The sequence below is a fragment of the Panicum virgatum genome, chromosome 8K (assembly GCF_016808335.1).
Source record: "Panicum virgatum strain AP13 chromosome 8K, P.virgatum_v5, whole genome shotgun sequence".
Classification (NCBI taxonomy): Eukaryota; Viridiplantae; Streptophyta; class Magnoliopsida; order Poales; family Poaceae; genus Panicum; species Panicum virgatum.
The window spans coordinates 51,778,799-51,791,427 of NC_053143.1; the positions used below are offsets into that span (position 1 = coordinate 51,778,799).

The window sequence follows — 12,629 nt, forward strand, 5'->3', positions numbered from 1 at the left end:
CCCCACACACACACACACACTGTCTAATACACTCTAACACACACACACACACTCTCTCTCTCTCTAACACACTCTAACACAATTGTATAAAGTATCGACCCTCGAGACACACACACACACTCACACTAACACACACACAGACACACAAACACACACACACACACTGACTCACACACACACACTCACTAACTCTCTCTCTCTTTCTCTGTCCCTCTAACATACACACACACTCTCTCTCTCAAACACGCATATTCGTTCAAAGAATTGAATTCTCCTGCTTCATTTAAGGATGGACACATACTCTAACACATTTTTATGGTTTCAGTTAAGGATGGACCCCTTCGGTGATGAGCAGGCCGCCGGGCAATACATGTTGGACACAATAAATGAAGATACGAGGGCCAACACCACCTAGCCAATCGCTGAAGAAGATGCTCGGACAGCTGATTCGTTCCTGAATATGTCTGGAGATGCCGATGAAGAAGATGATGACTTTGCGCCACCGCCCAATCAACAGCAGCATGTTCCAGTACGAATCTTAAAACTATATGCATGGTGACTTCGGTAGATTAGTTTTGCGATTAACATATCTTTTCTGTAATTTAGTCGACCTCCGCATCGACTTCGTTGAGCCAGTCAAAAGGGAGACGCCGGCCAACCAAGAAAATGGAGGGAAGACAGGTCATCACAGAAGTGGACGCAGAGGGCTGTCCAAGTGCTCCAGATGATGCTAGCACAAAATTTGTCAACCAATGTGAGGTTATTGTTCGGGCAAGAATTCCAATCACCACAAGACTATGGAAAACGACCAAACCCGAAGAACAGCAACACGCCGTGCCTACACATCAGAAGGAAATGCTATGGGCAGAACTCAAGGATATGTTCACTTTTTCTGAAGGAGTTGACCAAGAACTTGTGAAGAAATATGCCTTGAGAAAGATGGCCCTTGCCTTTGCAACTTTCAAGAAGAAGTTGTACACCAATTACATCAAGAAGGATAAGGAGCCGAACTGGGACGATCTTCCTTAGGTTAAACCATACTGGGAGGAGTTCAAACAATACAAACTATTAGAGGAAGCCAAAAAAAATTCGAACAAGCCAAGGTGAATGCAGCAAATAAGAAGTACAGCCACCACCTTAGGGCTGCCGGGTACAAGAAGTCAGTTAAAAAATGGCAGAAGATGGAGCAGGACCTTATGGATAGAGGCATCAGGCCGACGACTTGGGATTGGCCGGATAGATCCAAGTGGTGGTTATTTGCTAGTGGCGTGACACTAAACCAGTTGGATGGAAGTTTGGCCGTGCCCGAGCATATGCAAGAAGTGTCCCGCGATCTAGTCGCTGCAATAGATGAGACTCAACAAGGAACATTCCATCCTCAAAGGGAGAATGATTAGCTGACAAGGGCATTAAAGAATCCGGAACACCTTGGACGAGCCCGCGGTATCGGCGTGGTCGCATGGAAAGTTGCTTGGGCCGGAGATCCCTCTTACAAGACTCACCGAAAGAGCAAAGCCGAACAGAAAGAGAAACTTCGTGCCATAGAAGAAAAGATGAACAAGAAGGTTGCGTCCTTGGAATCTCATATGGACGCCAGGGTCAATGAGGCGGTGCAGATAGCTCTGAGCCAAAGGGGCACTGCTGGGTCGCACCCGGATGTTGTGATAAGCCCGGCCTCTCAGCGATGCAGCAGCTGTGCATCCACGGCGGCGCCCGACGTACAAGCGGAACAGCAACCCCAGATTGAGCCAACGGCGGTAGATGACCAGAGGTATCCAGTGGATGATGTCACCATGCCGACACCATGCGAGCTTCATGTACGAGCAAGAAATATATCCATTCATGTCGCATACGGGTCAGCCCTGCCCCTGAATCCTTCTACTACAATTCATGGAAGGCCGATATCCCCTGGCTACACCTCCGTCACAGTCGAGCAGATAGTTGGAAACAATGAGGATCTTGAGCTCAACTTGATTGGAGGGGATGGAGAGAAGACATTGGGAGACGCACTGAATCCTTGCAGACCGATCGCCCGTCTCCGCGGCCTACCTCACCGCCGTCCCCACTACCACCTCCTTCACCACCGTCTCTGCCGGCGCAAAGGGCCACGAGTACTCCAACTCCTCCTGCACCAGAAAAGGGAAAGAAAAAGACAGCATCCCTCCCAGCGGCTGGACCCTCAAAGAAGAAGCAGAAAACGGTCGAAAGACAATTAACCTACGAGAAAACCGCTGAGGAGTTGGAAGAGGAGACTGCTCGATATATAAAAGAACAATTGAAGCCTAAAGTCCTCCCGCCGAGGGAAAAGGTACCTCTAGAACTAGAGAAAAAGCTTCTCGCAAACCTAGACAACCCACCAAAACCGAAAAGCTTACCCTCGGACTATGATCGTACTCTGACAAAGGCACACAAGGTGAGAAATCTGAAGAATAAATGTGGCAAGACCATTCCTCAGCTTGGCACACAACAAAAAGAACTCGAGACCCTCCGGGTGCCAGGGTTGCCACTCCTACACCCGACGGACGTACAACTCCAGGCGGACCTACATGCCATAATATTTCTTTCTGAAACTGGATTAATGCTAGAGGAGGCAACGGGGCATGTGGAGGCAAAAATCCCTGTCGCTCGCGCTATTACTCCATTCCAGCATGGAAAACCTTTTGTCACTGAGGAAGAGGAGAAAAGTCTAGGCACGCAGATGTTCAATTTGCATAGATGGTACCTGCGAATGGCGAATGACGAAGGGAAAATGTTTGGATTCAAGTATCGTGACCATGATTTCTTCCGCGGGGAGGACGACTTCTGGCCCTCGACATTTACCATCGACAAGCCCTCGACGCCTCTATCATCACTATTTGGGTTTTGTAAGTATCACTTACCTCTACATTAATACTTTTTGTTAACAAGAACATAATTATATGTGTGCATTATAAAATTTCTATTGCATCATTTAGACAGGAGACCCAAAGGAGCCGAAAACATGGATGGCACCATCAGATCGGCTTGATGTCTCCTTTGCTAGTCAACCAGAAATTGATCAACGAAAGTTACAAGGAAACGTGCCAAAACATGTACGATTCGTTGACTAGGCAAAATTACAAATCCTATATATTCATACCATACAACTTTGGGTAAGCCTTGGTCGACTCAATCCTCTATTATATTACTAAATAAATACTAAGTTGTCTAATACATTTATTTATATATCCTATCTATATCTGCAGTTATCATTGGATTTTACTCATACTTTCTGTAGAGACCGGCAATCTTATAGTCTTTGACTCAATGAGAAATCCAAAGTACCGCAATCCAACATATCATAGACCCCTTGAACAGGTAAGTTCAGTTTGCACAATCAAATCCTTTTTCTGTTAATAACAATTCCTGAATATCAAACTTAACTTTGAGCGCAGGGTTTGGAAAAAAATTGTGAAAAATAACAAAGGACGTGGTCAATGGAGGCCCGAACTGAACGTTAACATGGATTATCCGGTATGTTCATTCATAAAGATTTGTCTAGTTAAGTATATAATCCCAAATTATTCTAAATTGAGTAATTTATTTGTTTCTCCTTAAGTGTGCGAGACAACAACAAGAAACTGATTGGTGCGGGTACAACGTATGCGACTACTTGCACATCATGACTCCATGCGGGAAGGCTACTGATGAAGAAACGAGAGTACGTCCAAACCGTTCACTAGTATATTTTCATAATTGTACTAACGCACATGATGTTAATCCTTTTTTCCTAAATGATAGATGTCTCAAATGGGGGATGAATGTTACTCTACTGATCGGATCAACGCCGTGTGCGAGCAGCTCGCCGGATTCATTTTGAACTGAGATCTTGGATCCTAGAGGCGAGTTCTACCACGACGGTCACATCTATAGAGGACTTCCATCGACCTCCTGAGGGGACTAGTAGTTGGACTGCTAACATGACTTGTACATTTGTAAATATTTTTAAACATTATGCCTTGATGTTTGTAAATTTGTAAATATATTAGTTCATCTAATTAGCTTAATTATATGCTCGCATTTCACTTTTAGTTAGTTTCAAATTTTCTCTAAAAACGAACACGAACGACCAATGAACGTATAGTACTGTAGAGCTTGAGTGCGTTTAGCAATTATAAAAGAATAAACAGTAATAAATATAACAAACAAAACTGGATTTGGGTAAAAAAAGGGAAAAAGTCATTGGTACCGGTTGGAAATACCAACCGGTACCAATGGGGCTGCCACCTTACGTCAGCGTGGCAGCCTCTTTGGTACCGGCTGGTCTTTCCAACCGGTACCAATGGAAGCCTAAGGCACCGGTTGAAAAACCCGGTGTCTTAAGGCGAGGCCATTGGTCGCGGTTGCGGGGCACCGGTTGGGAAACCAGTGCCTTTGTCCCTTCTCAGCCGGTGCCCAATGCCCGTTTTCTAGTAGTGACTTGATCCAACCAGCAGCAGGGGAATCAATCTGAACTCAAACAAAGGTATAGCTAGATTCTACCACATGCAGATACTACGCAATTTCCATTTCCACCCCTGAAAAAAATAAAAGTCAAGATGCACTGTAGTAAAAATTAACTATACCAGCTACCATGCGTCTTGACCTTGTGTATGCATCATGTCCGTATAGCTTGCTCTAGGGATGAAAAAACAAGTCAAAGTTGCATTTGAATTTAAAAAAAAATACGTACATAGCAGGATCTTGCGCGCGGTTGCACATCAAGATCGGAATGAAAAGATCTTTCAAGCATCCTTGTCGAAGTAGCACCCGAATCCAGGCATCCGGTATCATACGGCGTCGCACTGTCATAGGAATGGACATGACTGGCCCAGAGAGAGAGAGAGTCAGAGAGAGACTGCTGGTTATGTTTGGTTGGTAGGTGTTGGTGGGAAGACTAGAAAACGTCTTTGCCGGCCGAGACTGCCGAGACGCAACGCTAACTGTCGGGGGCTAAACACGGTTGCATGGGACTAAACTAATTGACACGGTAACTATCACCGGCGACATGATGGCCCTGGCCCATATACTAGCTACTCGTAAACGAATTTTGTACTAGTAAAATTTCATCTTTGTGTTTTCAAGATGTGTTTTTCTGGGTTGTAGCTTTTCATTTCTGGGCTGTTTAGGATTTCAATTTTCTTGAATCAGCCTATAACTAACAACCGGACACATCGCCTATCACTGAACAAATAGTTAGATTAGCATTTGTGGACCCACCTGATACCAAGCCTGGATTAATTTGATCTGTGTTGAACTAGTTTAGAATTATATATGGAAAACCTCGATTTACACTCTCCAACTATCGCAAAAGCCGGATTTTAAAGTTCAGCTACAAAACCGGATTTTAAAGTTCAGCTACAAAACCGGATAACAGAGCCAATCCAAATGTTGAAAATGGGTAAATTTAACCCTTGGGTGGTGTTGAAGGTAGTTTTATATTTTTTTAAAAAAAAATAATTAGATCTAAAAAATCAAAACTGATTCAATTTAAGTCAAAACATATGAAGCTAATACTAAATTTTTCAAAAATGTAACCTGAGTACTGCTCTATTTGAATACTAGTTATTCAAAAATAATTGATATAACTACAAGCAACCAAATATTGTAAACATAAAAATGGATCTGAATAACTGACAAGTATCGTGCCAATTAGTTGGTTACACTTTTAGAAAAAAAATTATACCTATTTCATATTTTTAGTTTACAATAAATTAATTATTATCTTTTAAAAAAATTGATTGTTTTAGTTATTATAAATTGAAAAACCACCTAAGGGCCAAATTGCTCGGGTTCAACAGTTGGATGGTCTCTGTTATTCGGTTCTGAAGTTAAAAATTAAAAATTAGAGTTTTGTGATAGTTCGAGAGGTAAAACAAGACATATGCCCCTGCTGGGAACAACACCTATTGTTGCTTATTTTTTTTAGGATCGATTTTTGAATTGTCGCAAGAGGAGAGAGAGTCATTGTGCGTAAGAGTTGTGTGATTACAGCCTTCCAATCTTTTGGGTCGTCGTTAACTAATCCGTACCAAAAGCAGGTTAATTTAACCCTCTAATTATTGGCGCAAAAAGATGATGCCAATGATAAAAAAAAGATAGCATAAAAAAAACTATCCAAAAGTAACCCGCGCAATCCAACGACCTAGCTTGCGTGCAGGCGTTGAGTAAGAAGAGTAAACGTCACATGGTAAGTTTTCTGTCCGTGCCGTTGATCTTCACCGTCCATGTTTCGTCTTCTCCGACCTGGCTGGCCAGGTCAAGCGTTGCAAACGCCCGTTCAGTTCAGGTGTTTCGTCTCCCTATTGTCAGACAAGTAGTACTGGTACACAGCAAACAGTGCTGGCGACTGGGCGTATATATAGGACACAGTGACAGTCTCATCAGCAGTATCAACTCCTCACAAATTCAAAGAAGAGTTTCGGTTTCAACAGAGTGGTGTATTGTTTGCCAAATAAAGTAGCAGCGCGGTTGGTGTTCATGGCTGCCATGGCGGCCCCTGTCCTCTGCATGGCCCTTGTCGCCCTCGCCGCGGCGGTTTCCATCGGTGAGGCGGCAGTCGTCGAGCACACCTTTGTTGTAAGTAAATCTACATAGATTATGTTTAATTTTTCGTCGATTTGGTTACTTTTGTCTAGGAAATGATAGGCTAAAGCCTAAATGTTCTTCAGAAAGAATAATGATGGGCGCATGCAAGGGCTTTGAGTAAGCCTGGAAGCTATGATAAGATAAGCTTTTGCATGCTACAAGCTTGGTGATGCGTGATGTCATGTACTCTTTTTTTTATGCTACAAGTTTCACTTTTTTTTTAGAATACACAAGAAAGCTGCGAATCTTTTTTATGCTACAAGTCTCCTCTCAAACTCAATGTGATAGACTTTGCTTATTAGACAAGTTTATAACCTAGGTGGTTCAGCAAGTATATCGTGTTGACTTATTACACTACCACAGCCCAAAAACGTCGACCACGTTGGAGTCGGTCAAAGCCCCTATGATGACCAACCATCACTTGGTATAGCTCTATGCCAACTCCACGTATCTGTCCCCATAAGTGGCGTCGGTATAAAGTTTTACTCACTAACATTTATTTGCCGACCAATCATTCAACGCTGAATAACCAGAACTACAGAGAAACTTTTAGTCCCAGTTGGAGGCTCCAACCAAAACTAAATAACCCTCCTCTCTCCCTCCCTCCTGATTTCTAGCCGTTGGACCCAAGACTAAAATTTTCATTGGTCCCGTGGCCGACAGTGGCTGGGATATAAATATGCAGGATAAAAAACCTACTCTATAGTAGTGGTTGCATTATTGGTAATCTTGTCTCGTCCTAAATCCTAATTAACGAATGATTGCTCGCTCAAACAGGTGCACGAGATGAACGTGACGCACCTGTGCAACACGACCAAGATCTACGTGGTCAACGGGCAGTTCCCTGGCCCGACCCTCGACGTCACCGACGGCGACACGGTGGTCGTCCGCGTCGCCAACCGGCTGGACCACGGCCTGACCATCCACTGGCACGGCGTGCGGCAGATCCGCAGCTGCTGGGCCGACGGCGCCGGCTTCGTCACCGAGTGCCCCATCCCTCCCGGCGGCGACCACACCTACCGCTTCAACCTCACCGGCCAGGTCGGCACGCTCTGGTGGCACGCCCACGTCACCTGCCTCCGCGCCACCATCAACGGCGCCATCGTCGTCCGCCCCAAGGACGGCAGGTACCCGTTCCCGGCCCCCGCCGGCGACGTCCCCGTGCTCATCGGCGAGTGGTGGCAGCTCGACCTCCTCGAGCTCGACCGGCGGATGGCCGACGGCAACTTCGACGACAACCCGCTCTCCGCCACCATCAACGGCAAGCTCGGCGACCTCAGCAACTGCTCCGGCGCGCCGGAGGAGAGCTTGGTGCTCGACGTCGTGCGCGGCGAGACCTACCTGCTGCGGATCGTCAACACGGCGCTCTTCTCCGAGTACTACTTCAAAGTCGCCGGCCACACGTTCACGGTGGTCGGCGCCGACGCCAACTACCTGACGCCGTTCGAGACCGACATGGTCACCGTCGCGCCGGGCGAGGCCATCGACGTGCTCTTGACTGCCGACGCGCCGCCGGGGCACTACCACATGGTCGCGCTCGCCAATCAGCCGCCGGAGCCCGACCTGCAGATCCCCCTCTTCGTCTCCCGCGGCCTCGTCCGCTACGCCGGCGTGCGCGGCGACAACAACGGCCTGCCGGTGCCGGTGCCGCTCATGCCGGACCAGCACAACACCATGCCGTCGTACTACTTCCACGGCAACCTCACCGGGCTCGCCTACCCGGGGCGCCACCGCGTGCCGGCGCACGTCGACGAGCGCCTCTTCGTCACGCTGGGGCTCGGGTCGCTCTGCCGCGGCGGGCGGACGGCGTGCAAGCGCCGCCGGAGCAACGAGACCATCGTGGTGGCCACCATGAACAACGTCTCCTTCCACCACCCCACCACCACGGCGCTGCTGGAGCGCTACTACGACGGCGCCAGCGAGGGCGTGTACACGGAGGACTTCCCGGACAACCCGCCGCGGCCGTACAACTACACCAACAGGGACCTGATCCCGCCGGGGCCGCTCGAGGAGGCGCTGGAGCCGACGTTCAAGGCGACCAAGCTCCGGCGGTTCAGGTACGTATACAACTAGGGATGGTAATGGATCATAGATCCAGCAGTCTCTTCACAATCTAATTTGATCTTTATTAATTTTTAGCTTAAAATTGTATAAGATCAGCTCTTTTAGAGCTCGGCTTTTAGATTATCTTAGCAAAATTTTACGACTCTTTACCACCCCTAGGTACAACACGTCAGTGGAGATCGTGTTCCAGAGCACGGCGCTGTTGCAGAGCGACTCCAACCCGATGCACCTCCATGGATACGACTTCTTCGTGCTCGCGCAGGGGCTCGGCAACTTCAACCCCAAGAGGGATGTCAAGAAGTTCAACTACCACAACCCGCAGCTGAGGAACACCGTGCAGGTTCCCAGGACCGGATGGGCCGCGGTCCGCTTCGTCACAGACAATCCAGGTACCATATGCCTCTGATGATGTTTGGGCTGTTTTTTCTTGCAATGAGGGAATAATTATGCATACCGTTTATTTATATCTGAACTTTGAATGATGAATCATCTTGATGAACAGGGATGTGGTACTTGCATTGCCACTTTGAGTTTCACATTGCGATGGGCATGGCGACGGCATTCATCGTGGAGAACGGGCCGACGCCCGAGACGAGCCTCCCTCCACCGCCGCCGGAATTCAAGAGATGCGGCGCCAACGGTCTCACTCAACCGTAGAGTTTTTCAAACAGCAACAAAGAAATTGAGTCAGTGAAAAAAATAAAAACATATATAGGAAATAAAGACGGGGATATTGGCATTGTCCGCTGTATTGTTGGCCATCACTAGTCATTCTTGTGATCTTGTCGGAGATGTGATTATTTTTTGTTTAGTATTTAATTAAATTGCATGCAGTAATGAGTGTAACTCTGTCGTCCTATATAACTAGCAAGATGGCCCACGCTAATAGCGCGGGTAGCTAGTTTTTTTAAAAAAAATCTTTTTATTTTTTAACCATAACAGAAGAGTTATATTTGGTATTTCATTTATCTCTCGTTCACCCTTGTTGAATACTATCTGCAGCTTTATATGTATAGAAGTTCATTTCAATCATCGATCTTTAAGTTGTTTTTGGTCTATATCACGTTTGCATGTTTTAATACTTTAAATTGCAAAATAACTTATTCAAAAAAAACTTGCAAAATATAAATTTGAGGATTGAATTTAATACTGGCCACCTCGAATAGATGTTGGATCTCGATTTGTGCCTTGCAATATTTTATTTATTAGTTAGCAAAAGAATCTCTAGCCTAATTGTCAGAATACGTGAGTAGCATCTAGCAGACGTAGGTCTGACTCATTGTGGATGTGAATTAAAATAAATCATGAATTAAATAAAATGTTATATTTAAAAATTGTTGGGGCCACCTTACTAACTTGGGTCAAAAATATTTTATTTATTTATTTCTAGTTCTCCATACATATAATATATATTGTTATTTTCCCCACTTTGGTTACAATATCTTTTTTAATTTATTTTTAGTCCATCTGATTGGTTGTATAAATTGGTCAACTTCAGACTTTCTTATCTCAGCGTTGTATAGTTTGAGGCATTTCTTTGACGTTGTTTCTAACCCTTTTCTTTAACTTCCATTTTCTCGAGCTATTTTGGTCGATTTCTCCATCTTTCATTTTTTTTGCTCGACACATTTGAAATTAGTGTGTTTCATGTGCGATACACCTAATGTAGAAGTTCTCTGTTTAGTTAGCTCATTTACTGAGTTTAGATTGTGCCTCAAAGCTTATTATTTTTTTTTCTAAATGAAGAGGAGCAACGGCAATGGCTATTTGTCTATTTGAATCATTTGTTGTGTATCGTAGACTATTGACATAGGGCTAGTTTGGCAGGTCTCTAGGTGTAGCTGAAATGGCTCTGGTTCTAGTTCCTCTGATGAAGCATTTTCTCTAGTGGAGATGGAGCCGGTTTGAAAAACATTTGATACAATAGAACCACTTCTTCTATTTTTTAATGAATATACATAGAAGATGTCAAATGTCCAATGCCCCTCTAGCTATATGCATGTACAAATAATTATAATATTATTTTATAATATATATAATTTTATATGAAATAACATAGTAATGAATATAATCATGGACTAAACCAATATTTTGTCTTTCCTTTTTTCTTTCCCCCCTCACTTTTGTTATTTTTCATACCTTCTGTTCTCTTCTATTTTTCTACCTTCCAGCTTATCCATTTTACTTTGCTCCATCTTTATCCTTTCCCATGCAAGTTACGTATGGGCTATAGAATACGGAATATTTAATACATAGTGTAAGCCAAGATGGAAATGTGTGTTCTTATATCATGCGGACTCTTTATTTGCTAGAGGCTCTGTTATAGCTTTAACTTCAATTGGATATGGACTCTAAGTAGTTTAGAATATTGTATCTTCATTTAATTTTACATGGACTCTTTTAGTTAGTTTAGACCGTCAGATTTTCATTAAATCCAACGGTGGAAATCTTTCTCTTTTTTAGATTAACGTGAGAATTTCTAGACTCTCTCGACGAACGTGGTGGGTTCTTTTAACACTCCTTTATTAATATAATAGATTGGAATTATGAGGGATATACATGAAACTAAGAATTTGATTCATCATCTTGTTATTGTTGTTTTTTTTTTTTGCCTACGGGGCAGCTAATGAGCAAAGTTTTTTTTTTTGCCTACGGTCCCGCGCGCCGCCGTGGCTGGGAGGGAGGGAGGTGGGAGGAAGAGGGAGAGAGAGGCCGCCGCGAGCAGAGGAGCAGGGGAGCCGTCCGCCGGCGTGGAAAGGAGGGAGAAGGGGTGCGCGGTGGGGGAGGGGAGCGAGGAGAGCCGGCGCGGCGAGGCAAGAAGGAGGGAAAAGCGTCGGCTGCTCGCGCCACCGCACTCGCCGCGGTCTGCCCTCGACGTCGCCGCCCAAATCTAGCCGGCGCCGGACAAGCCACCAGCGAGCAAGGACGACAAAGAAGGGTCGCGCCATGGACGCGTAGACCCCCCCCCCCTCCCGCGCACCTGCCGCCGCCGCCATGGTAGGGCAGATGGCCCTCAAGGGGAGTGCGGATGCCGATGTGGGGAGGGGCAGGAACGGGCGGCACGTGGGGGAGAGAGAGCAGCGCGACAACAACCAGCTCCGGTGGATGAGCTGGTGAGAGATGGGAGAGAGAGAGGGGAAGAGAGTGAGAAATGACCAAATATGAGAAGATAAATAAATTTAGGGTCTTTTTTGCAAATGTTCGCCACCGTGGCACCACGTGACATGCCACGTCGGCTTCGGATGCACGCATGGTAGGTTTGGGACCCCTCGTGAAACACTTAATATACTTTAGGGACCCAGATGGATGATTTGAGAGTTTGAGGACCTAAGCGGAACTTCGCTATAAGTTTGGGGACCTGGGGTGCAATTTACTCTTTTCTATTTATCCTGCTTCTACACAGACGGCCCAAATTTACCCGCGCGACAATCCCGCACTCATAATATCCTATTCTTGTTTTTATCTGTGAACAAGTGATGTTTAATAGCTTAGAAATAGTTTCAAGTCAAATTCTGCAATTTTTTTTTTGAATTTAGTTTGATGATATTTCCGAAATGTTCTGTTTATCTTATTTATCGATGACCTCCGATAAATTTTTATTTCTGATAATGAAAACCGCAGGGCCTACATGCCACCATTGTGACATAAACATTTTATGTTAGAAGATGAAATACCCTCATTAGGTAATATATAAATTTTAGTTGCGCAGAATATGCTGAATCTTTTGTAGCTTAAAAGCAAATTATAAAGCACAACGCTTATTGACTCTTTTTCCTGAATTTGAATCTTTCTCTTAGTTATTGTTTTGTATATCTTGGGGGTAGGAGACTCACATACATAGAGGATATGTAAACGCAATTTATGCAAGTCATCGGAAGATGCTTACACTTCTAATCAAAACTACTAGATCCTGATGAAAGACTTGGAAGTATATTTAAGCAAGTTTTGCTTGCACTAGAAGAACATCATGTTGGCCGACT

At 45.0% G+C, this 12,629-nt stretch overlaps 1 protein-coding gene across 1 annotated transcript; it reads left to right on the plus strand.

The window, feature by feature from the left end:
- Positions 1-6,391: 6,391 nt before the first annotated feature.
- Positions 6,392-9,579, plus strand: LOC120645141 (laccase-19). The gene is made up of 4 exons (XM_039921902.1): positions 6,392-6,576; positions 7,363-8,642; positions 8,809-9,038; positions 9,152-9,579. Exons 1-4 carry the CDS (start codon positions 6,478-6,480, stop codon positions 9,304-9,306), a joined length of 1,764 nt encoding a protein of 587 aa, XP_039777836.1. The 5' UTR covers positions 6,392-6,477; the 3' UTR covers positions 9,307-9,579.
- Positions 9,580-12,629: the final 3,050 nt, after the last annotated feature.